This window comes from Scomber japonicus, chromosome 9 (genome assembly GCF_027409825.1).
Source record: "Scomber japonicus isolate fScoJap1 chromosome 9, fScoJap1.pri, whole genome shotgun sequence".
Taxonomy (NCBI): Eukaryota; Metazoa; Chordata; class Actinopteri; order Scombriformes; family Scombridae; genus Scomber; species Scomber japonicus.
Window position 1 is genome coordinate 11,533,226 of NC_070586.1, and position 17,584 is coordinate 11,550,809.

A 17,584-nucleotide genomic window follows, 5' to 3' on the forward strand; every position below is an offset into this window, starting at 1 on the left:
TTTGAAAAAAGAAAACCTGTTAAGAAAGTCAAGGCGTTGTTGCTGTGAGACCTGTCAGCAGCGGTGATTTTGTATGGTGTTTCTTTTTAGATCAAATTGAATGATGTAGCTGTTTTAATATTGTTTTTATTTGGTCTCTTTCTTGCTTCATCTGGCTTAAACACATTTCATATTCTTCGCGGTTGCCTGATCTATGCAGTGACTGTGTGTATGTGCGATGGCCAGATGAAAGAGCTTTTGTTGGGCTTAAGTGGTAACTTCATCTAAAGGGACATTCACAGCATTTCTTTATTAAGGTGTTTTTCTTTCTGATCATTGGTTGAAACATATTGCTGACAATGATGCTTTACAGCAATGAATTGATTCTGTTTTCAGTTCTTTCTCTTGGAAAAGGTAACCCAGACTAATCGATCCTGCATATTTACAGGTTACACATTAGGTGTTGTTATTTTGATGTGCCCTGTATTTTAATACCCCTCCATTAGTTGTATATGCATTGGAAAAATAGTTTTTCAGTATTTATTAAAAATCAACACTGTATGGCTCGCATCTCCTAACTTCTCCTTCTTCACAGGTGACCAAACAAATCCACGAACATGAGCAGGAGAGCGAGCTGCGGGAGCAGATGTCGGGCTACAAGCGCATGCGGCGGCAGCACCAGAAGCAGCTGATCGCCCTGGAGAACAAGCTGAAGGCCGAGATGGACGAGCACCGGCTCAAGCTGCAGAAGGAGGTGGAGACGCAGGCCAACAACGCCTACATCGACTTGGAGAAGCTGGCAAAGCGCCACGCCGTGCACTCTGAGAAGGAGGTGGGATTTGCGGGAAGTGTGTGTGTGTGGGGGGGTGGGGAGGGTAGGGGGTTATAGGACATGAGTGGAAAGGCATGAGTGGATACATAACAACTGTAACCCCAAAGTCATTTCACAGATGATCACCTGGGCCTGCATGTAGCATGCAACAGTTGGCCGGGGGTCTGCTTTGGAAAACAGGGGGAAGACATAATGTTGAGGTTACAATGATTATATATATAGTTGCTGGAGTAAAGTGTGTAGATATGTTTAATTCTGTTACTTCAGACTGACAATAAATCCAAACCAACATTTTTCCTGGACTTCACACACTGCTGCCACTCAGTGAAACACACAATGAAACACAAGGGGCAAATTAGGTCACAGAGTTTCACACTTTGAAAAACAAACGGCATATCTCTGCGATTAGCATGCAGCGTGCCGCGGCGGCCAGAGAGATAGTGTATCTGGTCATATAGAGCAGCCTGCACACGTAAACAGCAACATAAACACATAATGTCACATGTGAATTTGCGTGTCACTCAGCTAAACCAACATGTCTTTTGAGCATTACATTTACAATACTAGATGAAGGGCAAATTCTCTGCTCTGAATATTGGTTGGTGTAGCATTTAACATTTTTGGATATTTTTATCCAAAGCACTGTGATGTTTTTGTAAGCCTGGGCTAAGTGGAAATCAAATTAAACCACTTTAGTCCATCAACATAACAGGAATTTTAAATGTCTTATCAACCTAAATATATCCACATTACAATCTATTTCATATCTTCATCTGTCTGCAAACTGACAGTTGCTATTAACAGAGAATGACATCTAAAAAGTCAAATATGTTGAACTGTAATATAACATGGAGGACAAACGTATCAGAAGTAACAGGAGATTTACAGCTACAACTAAATCATTTAAATTATGAATTAATGTCATTTTCTCGATTTAATAGATTAATTCTTAAATTGTCTGAAGATATATAGATAAATATGAGGAAAAACTGCAAAACCTCTCAATGGGAAGAGAATATTTAAATTTTTTTGCTTGAAAGAAACAATGAACATATCTAGCTTTTTAATTGTAGTTATTGCATGTCTATTAGTTCACAGTTCAGTGCTAAGCTTGCAGCCTGTATTCAGCTAAGGCCTCTTTTTTTTTTCATGTGTCCTCCAGATGAAGACGGCATTGACAGATGAGAAGAAGTTCCAGCAGCAGATCGTGGCCCAGCAGAAGAAGGAGCTGACCACCTTTCTGGATAATCAAAAGAAGCAGTACAAGCTCTGCAAGGAGAAGATTAAGGAGGTGTGCTGTGTTTATTGGTTTCTTTTTTTTTTTTTTTTCCCCTTCCTCGGGCGAGATGCTTCGCACACCTCTTGTGTGTGAAACATGGTCCTGTATGCTGTTTACTGTTGAATCAGCCCTCCTCCACACAAATCTGCACGTTCAGTACCTCCGAAGTGGTCTTTTGGAAGTTACGTTGACTCACTCAGCCTACTCACTGTGTACCTACACATGTATATACATACACGCATACAAGGAAAACAACAAATCCATACTCGCAGTGTGCATTTGTGTGCCTCCACAACCTTGAAACCGAACACTGAACAGTGTCCAGAGAATACTCCTGTGGGCTGGGACTGTGATACATTGTGTTTTCAGTTACGAGATAAGTGACCAAAATTAGGTCAGCGCAGTTAAAAGAAAGCATCGCTGGCAGGGAGAGATATTTCCCACCAACTGAGGGCTATAACGGAATTAGACACCACAGAGAGTGGGGATCAGGCTCATGTTAAGTGCTTTAGCTCGAATTGTAGATTACCTTAAAGCCCATGAAAGAGAAAAAGAACTCATACTGAGGGAGGATAAATTTGGCTAAAATTATCTTTTTCTTTCAACTTTCCTCTGGCTATGAAAGTCATCTGTAGTTCAAAACAGAAGGTCAGTTGGAGTTTGCCATATGCTGTCACCACAAACACTTTGTACACTGTTTTTTTCCTCCCATTTCTCTTTTTATTTCTTTCAATTCAGAACATTTCTACATAATACATAGTTTGGAAGCTGTCTGATTGTTTAGACTATAATTGTGTTTCACATATCCAATAGCTTTTGATCATTTTAACACTTAATTTAAATTTAACAGATTAGTTTCAATCACAGCTCAATCTAACCTATAATTGGCTTCTATCTTCTGTACTTATAACTAAAAGCTCATGTCCACTATACTATACTATGTCAACTCCTTGCTTTAAACTCTCACCCCTTCTCAGGAGATGAATGAGGACCACAGCACACCCAAGAAGGAGAAGCAGGAGCGCCTGTCAAAGCACAAGGAGAATATGCAGCACTCCCAGGCCGAGGAGGAGGCCCATCTCCTGGCCCAGCAGAGGGTTTTCTATGACAGGAACTGCCGCGCATTCAAGCGTAAAGTCATGGTCAAGAAGCACGATATGGAGCAGGAGCAGATCCGAGAGGTGTGGAGGATCTATACGCTTTAATACATCATGCACAATCCAATAAATCATAAAACATAAAGATAAACTAATACAAAATAAGTTACATGTACACCTTTAGCTGGTAAATTAACTTTTTTCCATATAAGATGAAACTATTTAAAATTTGAAATGAACTTGGACCTCTCTTCAGCAGTTCTTGTTTTGTAACGTTTGTGTGAACAGGCCCAACATGATTATGAAACAAAATATTGTTCTCAGCAAACAAGAGTGCACCCTCAAAAATCACACCCATTGTTCTTTAGAGGTGTTCGGTGTGTCCTTTTACTTATAAGGAGATTATTGCTGAGTAAAGCAAGGCAACAATGTCATAATCTCAAAAGCTGTTGTGTAAATCTGGAGGAAGGTCCAAAAACCTTCTGTGGGAAAATACACAAAACTCTGAGTCACCTTTTAGATGATGGTCTTAATGTTTTGCTTAATCAGAAAAATAAAGAGTGTAATTGGGAAATGATGTCTCAATTGTTGAGCAAAAACAACAGCAAACTGATTTCTATAAATTAAAATATAAATGTCACAGTTTTAAATACTGAACAAGTAAAAGCTGCACAAAAATGTCAATCAATAGCACCTACTGTAAGTCATTCATGAATCTTTCTCCTTTCTTCTTTCATCTCTTTTTCATCCTATTAGGAGCTGAACAAGAAGAAGACCCAGAAAGAGATGGAGCACGCCATGCTGATCCGCCACGATGAGTCCACCCAGGAACTAGAATATCGGCAGCTGAAGACCCTGCAGAAGCTGCGCATGGACCTGATCCGCCTGCAGCACCAGACAGAGCTGGAAAACCAGATCGAGTACAACAACCGACGTGAGCGTGAACTCCACCGCAAGCATGTGCTGGAGCTCCGGCAGCAGCCCAAAAACCTCAAAGTAAGTCAATCCAGAGACGGTAAAGTTATCAATCCAGGATTTCAGAGGTGTAGTGTTTATTGTCTTTGGGCAAGGGAAAATGCCGAGCTGACGGTAACATCAAATGTTTCTGTCGGAGGATTCAATTTTTTTTTTTTGTGGCTGAAAAGACAGATTGTATCCGCCTCTAAGATGGCGCAAGCCATGAGCAACATCTTTTGTGTTTTTGATGGAACAGTGATGCAACATGGATGTAACAAATTAATTGGGAAAAAATGGTAAAAGAACATGTAAAATGTGTCATCTCTATCTCTGAATGTCATCCTGTTTTAATTTGCTTTTGAGGATAACAAAGACTGGAACCATGATTTTTGCCTCTGGCTATTTTAGACCTTTAACCTTTACCAGCTGAATTCTTAAGGTGTGAATATATGTGAACTTGAGACAGAGACTAGAACAATAAAAAAATGGAAAATTGATTGAATACTCTTTAACTCTGTACGTCCTCCTCTTTCTTTTCCTCTGTCCGTCTCCGTCCCCTCCACCAGGCCTTGGAGCTGCAGATCAAGAAGCAGTTCCAGGACACATGTAAGGTGCAGACCAAGCAGTACAAAGCCCTGCGCCACCACCAGATGGAAGTTACGCCCAAGGCTGAGCACAAGACGGTGCTCAAGGCCCTGAAGGATGAGCAGACACGCAAGTTGGCCATCCTGGCTGAGCAATATGAGCAGAGCATCAACGAGATGATGGCCTCGCAGGCGGTGAGTGCAGAGACATTAACTCGCGTCATAGTCGATGATAAATATCGTTCTACAGTTGTCACTTTTCCAGGGAAATATTGGATTGTTCTTATGAAAGCTGAAAAGCATAATAGAAGACATTTGAAATAGTCTCCACCTGTTGCTCATACTTTCCAATTTTTCCTCTTCCTTTACTGTCCTCATCTCATGTCTTTTCTCATTTCCATCTATTCTTCCCGTTCTTTTGTATGTCATCCTCATTTACATCCCTCATACTCCTCCCTTCCCTTTCTACTGTCTTTCCGTGTCCTGCATGTCCCTATTGCCCTTCCATCCTCTTCCATCCCCTTCGTTGCCTCTTCCCCTCCCCTTCTTCTGCCCTTTCTGTCTCTATTCCCTCTTTCTCCTCTCTCCCTCTTTCTGTGTGTCTTATCCATGTTCCCCCACCGTCCACCCCCCCACCCCCACCCCCCCGCTCCAACCTCCCCATCTCTCTCTCTCTCTCTCTTTCTGTCTCTTTGTACATCCCTCTCCCCTGTTGCGTTCCATGGTCGGCTGTGTCAGCTGCGTCTGGATGAGGCCCAGGAAGCCGAGTGCCAGGCCCTGAGGCAGCAGCTGCAGCAGGAGATGGAGCTGCTCAACGCCTACCAGAGCAAGATCAAGATGCAGACCGAGGCGCAACACGAGCGCGAGCAGCAGAAGCTGGAGCAGAAGGTGTCCCTGCGTCGGGCTCACCTGGAACAAAAGGTGTGGTGGAGGAAAAAGCTCAAGTCATTTTAAAGTAGACTTAAGTTAAGATAAGGAAGCATTACTTACAGTACTTAAATCCAGAATTTAAGGCACACTGCTTCATTAAAGTAAAAAAAACCCCACAAAACTAAAAGCCTTTATTAACATGGTTGCATGAAAATAAGACCAAAGCTTAATCAGGCTCTAATAATCAATTCTGGTGGTTGTATTTTCTTAAGGTGCATTAATTAATTAATTAATTAATTAATTAATTAATTAATTCTATTTCTTGTGGAAAAATAACTAAATAACTCAAGTCTTAAGTTTTTCAATCATGAAAAAACATTTTTATCAATGAAAAAAATGTTGTAATCTTCAATGTACTGGACTGGAATTATGTTCTCTCTCTATTTATCTAACTCGTCTTACTTAAGTGTTTAAATAATATTTTTGAGTCAGTCAGAGGCCACCATATTTCAAAGACATGACAAGAGTTGGAGATGGGGTCCTTGTAGATGTGTGGAAGGGGATCAGGTTTGTTTTGGGGTTGCTGCAGGTCCTCCAAAAGTCTAATAAAGGCATTAATATGCTTAAAACTGCATCTAAATTCCCGTCTTGTCACACATTTCCAGTGTCAGGATTGGTCTAACTATTGTTTTAACTTTCCTAAACCAATAATCAACAATCCACTTTCTATAGTGATTATCCAGCTGTGTAGAGCATAGGAAGTATCTAGCGGGAGGCCCTTACAGTACCAGTGTGTGGGAATTAGGGAGCAAGTCCTCTTCCATGGAGTCCACCATGTTACACCGCCAGGTTCCTACAGTGGCCTAGAATGGACAAACCATGTATTCATATATTAGTAAGACCTTATAAAAAGGAAACTTTCTGGAAATCTGTCACTGTCTTTAAAACATTGAATAGCAGTGACTTCATGACCTCAAATAGGCATAAACAAAAACTTTAGCCATCCCTCCATCACAGTATTTTTAAGAAATCCAACAGTCTTCCTGTCTTTAACTGATACAACACTGGTTTACAGTTCACAATAATCTCTCTGTCAGCCAACATCCTTCTCCAACACGACTTGTATCACATGCATCTGAACCACATGATAGCGTAGACAAACATCAGGGTGTGACTATTATAGAAACAACAACAAGGTACTTTGTAATTGGTTACAACAAAATGAAAGCAGTAATAAATTAAGAGCTATACTGGAGTGATTTTAAGCACATCTGTCTAGAAAAAACAAACAAAGATTCAGCCGTACTGTATTAATTGTGTCTTATTATAAATAGAAGATGACAAAAATGTCGTAGTAAGAGAAGAAAACTATCATCTACACATTTCACTACCATTAGGAGTGTGTGGGAGAGACATGGTTGTCTGCTCCCTGCAGGAAGGCTTGCCACTGTCATCACCACCTGTGGTGAGGGAAATCTGTGTGTGTGTCTGCGTGAACTCATAAATGTCTGTCTGGGTCGGCTTTCATGCCCGCGCTGCATGCTGAGGTGGATGCAAATGTCTATCCGGACCTGTTCTCTTTAAGCTTCGAGGGTGTGCAGAAATCAGCGCTGGCCTGTTTGTATCTCAACTTAATACAACCGATTCATGTTTGTTCACTCTGCAGCAAGCTGGCAAATAGTTTTCTTACTTTATTTTTTATCATTTTGACATTTTATTACATACATTTCACAGTGCTGTCCATCTGTGTCCACTACTTCCATTGAATGACACACCAGACAGACACTTCTTTGATGTGACTATTGAAGCAACCTATACCATGTATACAAATGACATGTGATAAGATTAAAACGGCCAAGTACGCCTCCTTCCAAAGTGACCGACGTCATCGCTACAGTCTAGTAGACAGCACTCCGACAACAAAGGAAGAGACATTTGAAATGCCGCCCTGATCCAGTCCTGCTGGGTCCGCTGATGACTGTGGGAACCGAAGTGGTCTGTCGCCATCTCCTGGCAGTGTGTGGATCTGCACTCCAGACCAGGATGATGTCATGGTTTTCAGAAGCACTATTGTCCTCCGGTTCGGTTCATGGTCAGAGTCTGGAGTTTTCTGTGCATGCTCAGTAGTTGTGTCAGATTGCCGTACTGCGCCATGCAGGGCTTTGTCTGGACTTGTGGATTTGTCTGCTGCGTTTATCGGGCTGTTTGATTGACACGACTCCTGCCAGGACAGAATCTGTTGGAACTCACTCGAACCTTCATGAGAGAAATAGTGCACCTCAAAGTCTGCATCCAGTTATCATAGTATGCCACACAGGATGTTTAGTGAGGATATAAAACAAGATGAACAGCTCTGCATTATAATGAAATCCATCACCGTGCCCTGCAGTAAACACACCTTTTCTAAAGGTTATAGTGTGGCTGTGTCAGAGCTGTCGGTTCAGTTCTTTCGTATGTATTGAGGCTGCAGTTTGCACTGCGGTGTATTATACTGGATTATACTGCAAGCTGATTCCACCTGTGACAAATACCAACAACACCAAGTAAATATTAGACTAAAAGAAAGGAGGTGATGGAGGTCCTAAAACGGCTCTTAAAGAGAGATGTTTCAAGAGGATCTGCACACCTATGATAAATCACTACAGGTGCACCTCCTCTCAGGACGGAGGCTCATATGATTATTGAATAACTCAAGTGATCTTTGTGATGTTTTTATGACAAATCACGACAAACCTGCCTTTATGTATGTACTGTATAAAGATACCCAAGGGACACCAGGGCACAGAGAATAGCTCATTCATATAAAAATCTAACACCTGGAGGTAGGGGGGTAAATCCAGGTTAATTTCCATGCATACATCCCAAACAAGAATACAATATATTAGATAGAAGGTACTTGATGATGAGCAGAGGTCAAATTAATCAGAATAAGCAGCACCACCTGTGTGGGTGTGCAGGGCCTCCATGTCTTACAAAGTTATTACGTCTGTGTTTACAGTGCAGCTGCAATGTCTTTTTGATTTTTTGAACCTGTCTGTTGACAAGCCCCGTGTGGCGGTTTGTGATGCTGCAGATAATATGACTTGTCAAACACAGGTGTAACTAATAACATCGATGAGTGCTGCATTTCATTTTGATGAGGCCGTTTTGGATGATGGTGTTGTGTTGTGCGCTGTATCTCACCAACACAAGTAAATGGAGCAGAGTCATCATTAATGTTAAAAGCAAAGATATTTTAATAGTTGTACAGATGAAGACAGTTTCACCTTTGTTTCTATTTGGAGAATAAATTTACATTGTTGCACACACAAAAATGAACTTTGTAACCTTAACAAAGCAAGTACTGTTTAGTATTGACATTGCTGTTGCATTGCTTAAGTGTAAGGTTAAAACAAAAAATAATAATTTTGAAAAAACATGTTTGAGACTGTTTTATTGTACCTTTTAATAAAAATCTGGGGTTTTTTTTATTTTGAAGAAAAAAAGGTTAGGGTTAGGGTTAGGGTTACCAAATCCATCATAATGACCACAACCAAACTGGAATTGAAATTAAAACTTTACTGTTAAGAAATGTCTGTTTTTAATTGCTTGCACAAAAAAAAGACAGAAAAAAGAACAAACTTGAATACATTCAAGGACTAAAAAGGATTGTGTTGGTGAGACTGAAAAAAAAGACTCTCTCACACTCTTTAGAAATGTCCTTGCAGTATATTAACCCTGCATATCTTTCATTCCTCTGTTTCCTGCAGATTGAAGAGGAGCTGGTTTCCCTTCAGAAGGAGCGCACCGACCGCATCAAGCACCTGCTGGAGCGCCAGGAGCGGGAGATCGACACCTTCGACATGGAGAGCATGCGGCTCGGCTTCGGCAACCTGGGCACTCTGGACTTTCCCAAGGACGACTACAGATGAGGGGCCGCCGCCGCCGCTACTGCTGCTGCCACTGCGGTCGCCATCTCTCGTCGGAGTCCCCCCCCGGGGCATCCGTCTGCCTCAGAACAACCCTCCTCTCATTTTACCTGAACTCACCTGACAGTGCAGGTGCTGCTGACGCCCTCACTCAAACACACACAGATGCATAAAAAAAACGGCTCCAGAATCAGCTCCAGTGTGTTTTCTGGGCCGGTCAGACAGAGTCGATGGCAGGTTTGAGCCCCCCACGACCTCTTCCCTCTACTCCCCCCCCCCCTTCTCTCTCTCCCCCATTCCCCCAACCCACCTAAAAACTTCCTCCCCCTCCTTGCCTCTCGTGGTGTCACAAGATGACAAAAAAAAAAATGCTGGATAACTTCCTGTAGTTGTCATGTTTTTGTAAGAATACTGATAACATAGTCACAGTGTTTCTTGTTTCTTGTGCAATGATGACACTTTTGGTGTGACTAAAAGTGGGAGAGAAAAAAAAAAAAAAACGAGAGAAGGAGGGAGAGAAAAACAAGGGCAGTTTGATGAGCGAAATTGCTCCACAACCATGCTTTTTTTTTTTTTCTTTTCTTTTTTTTTTTTTTTTAAAGAGGTGATTCATTATTTTGTTTTTTGTTTTTTTTTTTGGTCTCAAGCGGTGCAAAAAATAAATCTCTCAAAAGCGATAAATCAAACAGCTGATCCTTCCGCAGCTGCTTCTTTTTTGGTATTTATTCATCAGGACATTTTTATGACAAATTTCAAATAATTTGATACTTTTGAGAGACAAATATCACAATATATACATACAGGTACGCGTTTTAATATGCGATTTAATATCTTTCAGGTGAATTTGATTACTGAGGGGAGGGGTGACGGTGAATCGTGGTACTCAACATGTGTATCTTACTGATTTCTCTGCACTGGCAGCCAATGTGAATAATGATCCATGTGACACGTGAACTCCAACTCCCAGTTAGCACAAAGGGCTTCATGTTGGGGGGGCGGGAAGGGAAAGGGGGGGGGACATGTACTTTGTGTATAGAAGGATTTATGGAGAGCTTTTACTTATTTTCATATTGTATTTTAACTGTCACACCAATCAAAAAAAAATAAAAAACTTTTTAAAGGCGCTTTTTTTCCTCCCCCCTCCTCAGATAGTATGTGAAGTTCAGTCATCTATCAATGGGATTTTTATTTTGATCTTTTTTTTTTTTTCTTCTTTTTTTTTTTCGCTTTAACAACAACTCTTAAGCTGTGTATTTTCTTATAAACCAGAACAGTATGATGCTTTATTATTGCATGCACTTTAATTTTTTTTCCAGGTTAAAAGAAAGCATGAAATCTGTCAAGAGCTTTTAATTATATTTGTAAATAAAGTGCCCATCACACAAAGAAAGGGTGTTGCTGTTCTTGTCCTCATATTATATCCACTGCTTCTATAAAAAAAAAAAAAAGACAGGAGATAATATAGTTTGAAGATTTGAATTTGCATTTTTACAACACTGTTAAAATGTATTTGTTTCACTTCAGGGCATCGTGCAAGCTCACACAGCTGCTGTGACCTCTTGTGACATCTGAGCTGAAAACACAATAAGTCCACAACATTTAATCATCTTTACTGTGCACAGGTTGCCATTTGGTTTTTAAATATTCTGCTCTGTAACAAAGCTTCTTAAGCATAAAATCCAGCTCTGAATCGCTGCCCACATCTGAGATTAAACTGGTAAAAAACAGAAATAAATGATAATTGAATGAAAATAAAACAATTCGGTGTGTATAGGACAAATGAGAAGCAGTGAAAGCCATCTGAGGACACAGTGAATAAAAAAACCCAGTTGTTTTTCAAGGACAAAGGTCAAAGGTTAGAAACATCTGTTGGTTAAACATGAGTAAAGTTCATTGTGATAAAATCAGTCTACACACTGATACTAAACTTTTCCACTCCAACAGGAATGGAAAAAACCCAAAAACCAAACTCATCTTATTTATGTTTCCACCATCACTGAAGAACATTTACTGTTCATGTTCTGGCTCATAATTCCCCATCAGTTATTAATGAATGTCTGATTAATCCTTATTGAAGCTGTCAGTGAACAAACAGAGTGTATTATTATATTTATCGATGGGAGGAAAAAAAGACATTCACAATCACTGTTTATGGTCCAGGATTATATTTTATAGAACATGAAGAATTTTTGGCCTTTTTAAAAAAAAAATAAACAAAAATGTTATTTCCATTCAGGGTCACATTAGGAAAAGTCCACCAAAAACAAATGTGTATAGGGTATTTTTGCAGTTCTAAAAGGTAAAAATCGGTCAAATCTGATTATGAAAAGCGTGGAAAGGGTTAAAGCAGTTCAGGTCCTGGTTGTCCAAGGACGTCTGAATCAAGGTTGTTAGATGGTTGTAGATACAATCAATATTTTCATAATAAAGTTCAGGGCCTAGTTATACAAGGAGGGTTGATTTGAGGGCAACATTAGATGGATGTGATGTGAAATGTGTCACTTAAAGGAACAAACCCTCAGAGCATTATCACCTGACCCTTCAGTTCACTTGTGCAGTGTTGTTATGAGCATTTTAGCATCTTTCAGCTAACACCTATCTGTTCTGGTTTGCTTTCACTGTTCTCAGTCAAAAAGCTCTTTAAAAAAACACTGTATGCTACAAGCTCAACACCAAACTAGGCCTCACACAATAATTATGTTATCAACTTATCATGCAATAACGTAATTATCAGCATCATCATGTCTATATATCGACTAATCGTATGATACATGGACATGAACTTCATATTTCCACATTTTGCATTAGCAGCTAAGAGGCTATTCATGTCACATTGGCTAAGTGTGTAGTGTCCTCCATTCCTCACTGTGCATGTCCTGAGTGGAGACTGCAGAAATTAGGTAAATAACTCTGTCCCAACCCAGAATGGCAGTCTGTGTTTTTCCATAAACATAGCACCCACTCTCCAATCCCAACCCCCACCCCTCTTGCATTATCATGCTATTATATTATCACCATATCAGTGGTATAAACTGATTTTCAGATGACAGTAATATTGTTTATAGTGATTATCACTAGTGAAGATTATGGAGCATTTAGCAAATAAATTAAAAGATTACCAAAATAAAACAACTGTTGCACTGTAGCTGCTGGATGTGTAAATAAGCAATTGTTTAAGGTTGTAATATTAATTTAAAAGGTATATATCAGTGTTGCATTTTCCTGCTACAGTACTGACTGGTGACCCGATAGTTACTGAAAATGACTACACAATGCAAGGAGCTTTTGGGGAGGCAAGAACTACATTCCAGACTAAATTAACATTTAATTTAGGCTACACTCAATAACAGAGTGAGTTACAGGAGCCCTCTTTTACAATACATACTAACTGCATAATTTAACAGGAATATAGTCATAACAATGTATAATTTATTTAGTTTTTAGTTGTCCTACTGTTAAATGTTTGTTTTTATATAAAGCACATTGAGTTACCCCTGTGTATGAAATGTGCTTTATAAATAATCTGCCTTGCCTTGTCTATAACATTGATTAACTTATGTTGTACTTTTTTGTCAACTCATTCACCTCCCAAAATTACCCCGCCCCCACCCCCCCTCCCTGCCTGGTGTTTAGATCTCCATCTGCTGAATAACCTTGTTTTCTCAAATTCTTCCTCACATATAGGATCATTTAAGTACGGGTTTAAAATGTCACAGAGGGTCAAGTTGCCTCGTAAACCTTTAAAAAGATCAGAAAACATTTCCAAAAAAAAAGAGAACACAACCGTCTCAGTGTTGAGCAGATTTATTGTGCAGATGACGTCATTGAGAGGAGATGTTATTTCTGTTAGAGCGTGGGTAACAAGCAAAGGCAACAATGGGAAGAAAATACTATTCAGAGGCACAATTACAAAAAAATAAAAATGCTTTGTTACTGTTGGGGGTTTGTTTTGCCTCTTGCAGGGAATATCCTACAAATCGAAAGCCTGTGTGGGAATCCCTAGTGCTAAATGCTTCTAAGTCGTGTCTTTGCTTCTTTTATTTTCCAGCCAGCTGCTCGTACAGTTTGGGGACGTAGTCGTCCCACTCTGCCTGGTAGCAGGTCCCGGCCACCGGGGCCTCCAGCTTGTATTTCTGCCTGAAGCTTTTGATCTTGAACATGCCGCGGCCGTCTCCGCAGCAGTTGGTGAGGGTGGCCTCAGAGCAGCACAGACTGCTCGGCTGCTCGTACACCAGCCACACGTACCTGTGGAGACCTGCAGGGGACAAAAGACAAATTGTCATCACCATTGGAAAAAATACATATGTTCAATTTAACTATTTAGTGGATAGTTTAAGTTCAAATAGACAAACTGCATGTAGTCTCACAAATACACACATTTTCATCAATTTAAGTATGAAGACAACTGTGAAAAACATGCAGGCCTGAGTGTCTGGCCAGAGAAACTTCTTCAGGAACTTGTATCTGTATTTATATTCTTGCTTCTGCACTCAACACATCTGACCAATAAGCGCTGGTCTTACCTGTGCCTTTTGGAGGACCAGAGCCGACATAGTCTGACATGACGCAGCCAGAGGAGACGTCTTTTCCTTTCATGTTGACCACCAGGAAATGATGCCACTCCCTTTAGTGACATACAAAAAGCATGTGAGTATAAATCTGATGTTTAGAAGAAGTTAAAATGTGCAAAATCCAATTCATTCAATTCAAACAGAGAACAAGAGCTTCCTCTATTTCACTTTTAGCATTGATGTTGTGCTCACAGGAACAACTGAGATGGAAAATCCCCCTTTAAATACACACACTGTTAAAAAGTGCAGTCATCCATTATGATGGCGGTTCTGGGGCAGGTCCAGTATCCCTGTGACCACAAGCCTACAAACCCTCCTGGTCTCTAAAAATGCAGTTATGTTTTGTCTAGCTGAGGAAAACCGTAGATTCATTCCTCCTGTTCATACTGGCCATTAGAGGATCCCTCCCTCCATAATAAACTACAAGTGGAGAAAATCCACAGTCAATTCAGTTTATCTGAAGATAATATGAAGCTTCAGTGTCCAAATCAGTCAAATCAAGTAGATATCTGTCAACATTACAGTCTTTTAAGTGCCAAAGTACATATTTTTGTTATTATACTTCCACCACAGCTCAACAGGGAAACACAAAGAGAGAATTTGATGCTAAGAGACTGTAAATGATATCCACTTGATATGACTAACTCATTATTTTTGGGTAAAGACTGGTTGCATCGTCCATCATAAACCGCAATGTTTTGTGGTTACGGAAATAAACATTGAAACTGAAAGAAATATTGGAAACTCCCAATCAGGTCAGAACATGTTGGTGTAACATCTTAAATCTCCTATAACTCCAACAAAATCTAAGTAAAAGGATTTAAAAATTAATTTGACTCATTAACTATTGTCTCCCTGTATCTCCTAAATTTTAAATGAACTTTATTCAAATGTCAAACAGGAGGTGCCCACTCCTCTCACCTGAATTTTGGGTCTTTCCTGCTGGGAGCATCAGGGTCAGTCAGAGCCAGGGTGTACAGTTTACCAGGGTCACATCCATCCCACTCCACAGTAGTGGGTCGATTCTGCACCTGGAAGAAGATTTAATAATAAAAACCTGCTGAATTCATAACTTTTGGCTCCACTTTCACCCCATTTCCCCCCTATTAGAGGGCGCTGTTCTCCATCTAATTCAGCTGCAGACATGGCTTGGGGGTGGTGGGGTGCGTTATGTATGCAACCTAATTTATTGTTGGAAAGCAGGCTGAAGCCAAATAATGAATGATAAAGCAGATAAATGAGATAAATGTGTGTAAGCATGGGGCATAGTGCCGCTCTTCATTTAGAAACGATGCAGAGTTTGCAGAGTTTGCAGAGTCGGCTACTCCTCGTTAGCTGACTAACCTGTGTCGGTGTGAGCACTTTTCCCAGTTCGTCAATCTCCACAGAGCCGTATTTAACAGTCAGAGGCTTGGCAGGCTTGTCCTCGACCTCCTGCAGGGCGAGAGGCCCGGTCCACTGGCTCAAATCTACGGGCATGTTGGCTGTGAAGGACTGCTTTGAGCTGCAGGCGGTGCTGACTGAGTGCGTATACACAGAGACAAACAGTCAGAAGTGATGCGTTCACGTACAGTCAGAAGATGCGAGAACTCCTGGAAAATGTGCGTGTTTAGCTGCGTCTTCTTTGACGGATTATTGGAGAGTCGCAAAATAGCGAGTTGGTGCGCTACCGCCACCGACTGGTGTGGAGTATGGATCAGGATGTCGCCATAAATTTAGACAGCACACTTGTGTTAATTGCACCATACAGGGAATCTGCACAAATGCTCTTGTGCAAAAAGGGGTCCTCCATAATGGTAGAAATAAAAGTGTACTTTTATATGACACAAGGCTTGACCCATTCTTTTGATGTTGATAATTATCCTCACTGTCGGAACAATGGAGTTACAAGATTACAAACAGAAGTATTATCCAATCGGAATAAAATAAAAGTGTCATGATTGACTGTTTTATTTGTCCATTTGAAAGGCAAATGAGGATTGGTTAGCAGCCCACAATACACTGTGGTTAGGTTGTATCAACAAGAGTGTAAGGCAAATGATCAACTTGTAAAATAAGCATGAATTTCAGTACCCAGGGGCCCCTGAGGGTACTAATCCAGCCTTGGTAAATCCTCTCTTTCCACCACTGTTATATCATCTGGAACAAAAATATTTCTATTTGTAAACCTTAAAGTATCTAAAATAGATGATAATCTCATTTTTTAAAAAGTTAATTATCTGTTGTATCATTGACCCACCTGATTGTCTTCATGTAGATTCACATTTACTGGATAATTACCATATTTGAGCAGTTTTACCACATTAATGACACATGTTCACATTAGACCAATGATAAGTGGATACTTAACTAACTGAACCTTATTCCAAATTCATGTTTTTGTGTTTAGCACTCTGAATGAACATCACATATAGAACAGGCAGCAGGCTAGGTTTGTGGTTTGTCGTAACTCCTCTGACTCTCATGCTCCATTAACACACTTTCTGTTTCCAGATGTCCCATTTTTAGTAAATAGGCTCTGGGAGAAATGTCTAATTGGCTTTATACATTGAAATATTATCTACTTGTTTCTCCTTCTTATTAAGATGCAGTAGAATTCCTATCTGATTGGGTCTGTGGTTATCAGTGTAGTGCAGTGTAGTAGTTTATAGCACACATTGTAGTAGCCTGTGTGAATGGTGCCTATTATGTCATTTATGACTGTGGTTCAGATTTGCATGCCACAAACCTCAAAACAACCACAAAACACAGATCTGATAAGATTGTGTGCTATTGATTGACATTATATGAGTGTTTTTTTCCTAAAGTGTTGAATTGGAGTGTTATGTTGCAGAAGAGACACAGATTAAAAGTGGTGAGAGAGTGAGTTCATCCCCAAACTCACAGCTAAAATACCCAGTTTAGTAAAAAACAGCTGTTTAGTTATTACATAATGTTGTAATCTTGTAATGTCTAAATTACATTCACTAGTTCAGCATCTATTCCATTTGACTTGACTATCTAGAGTACTTATTATAATCTATTTTATGAGGATATTTTTTATTAGACTACAAAAAACACACGTCTGTATGTTAAACCAATACACACAATATTGAATAATTCCTTTGTGCCATAATCCAAATCCAAAATTACCACAGAAACATCCGACTGTGCCATACATTTACAGCTTCATACAATAGATATCTTCATTCACCAGTACTATATTACTGTATTAATACTTTGATGATCATTAATCCAGTGTGGAAGTATATTTAACTTGTAATTTCTGCCTTTAAAAGAGCATGGATGCACTCTTGACCTTACCTAGACATACTGTAACATTAATCTAAGTAAAATGTCTTGTGTCTTGTCTGTGTAGACGAAATGAGCGTCTCGTCTGTTAGGAAAGAAGAAATGGAAAAGGTTATCTTAAGTGCGTGATACATGGTGACCCTGATTTTTAGAAGTGATTGCTGGAAAAAAAAGGGAACTAAATGTAAGAACCGGAAGCTGTACAGGACCGACATG

At 40.0% G+C, this 17,584-nt stretch overlaps 2 protein-coding genes across 4 annotated transcripts in view; one reads left to right on the top strand and one right to left on the bottom strand.

The window, feature by feature from the left end:
* The window catches only part of taok3a (TAO kinase 3a), a 71,944-nt gene extending 61,054 nt beyond the window's left edge, over positions 1 to 10,890 (top strand). For all 3 annotated transcript variants that reach the window (XM_053324610.1, XM_053324609.1, XM_053324611.1), the window contains 7 exons: positions 575 to 811; positions 1,974 to 2,102; positions 3,068 to 3,271; positions 3,944 to 4,183; positions 4,711 to 4,923; positions 5,467 to 5,649; positions 9,348 to 10,890. In XM_053324610.1, the coding sequence (XP_053180585.1) occupies positions 575 to 811; positions 1,974 to 2,102; positions 3,068 to 3,271; positions 3,944 to 4,183; positions 4,711 to 4,923; positions 5,467 to 5,649; positions 9,348 to 9,509 (1,368 nt within the window). In that variant the 3' untranslated portion in view covers positions 9,510 to 10,890. The remainder of the gene's footprint in view (positions 1 to 574; positions 812 to 1,973; positions 2,103 to 3,067; positions 3,272 to 3,943; positions 4,184 to 4,710; positions 4,924 to 5,466; positions 5,650 to 9,347) is intronic.
* Positions 10,891 to 13,294: 2,404 nt separating this feature from the next.
* Positions 13,295 to 15,674, bottom strand: pebp1 (phosphatidylethanolamine binding protein 1). Its single transcript, XM_053324664.1, has 4 exons — positions 15,422 to 15,674; positions 14,999 to 15,108; positions 14,030 to 14,130; positions 13,295 to 13,761 (listed from the first exon to the last, which is right to left on the bottom strand). Exons 1-4 carry the CDS (start codon positions 15,554 to 15,556, stop codon positions 13,544 to 13,546), a joined length of 564 nt encoding a protein of 187 aa, XP_053180639.1. The 5' UTR covers positions 15,557 to 15,674; the 3' UTR covers positions 13,295 to 13,543.
* Between the last annotated feature and the right edge of the window lie 1,910 nt (positions 15,675 to 17,584).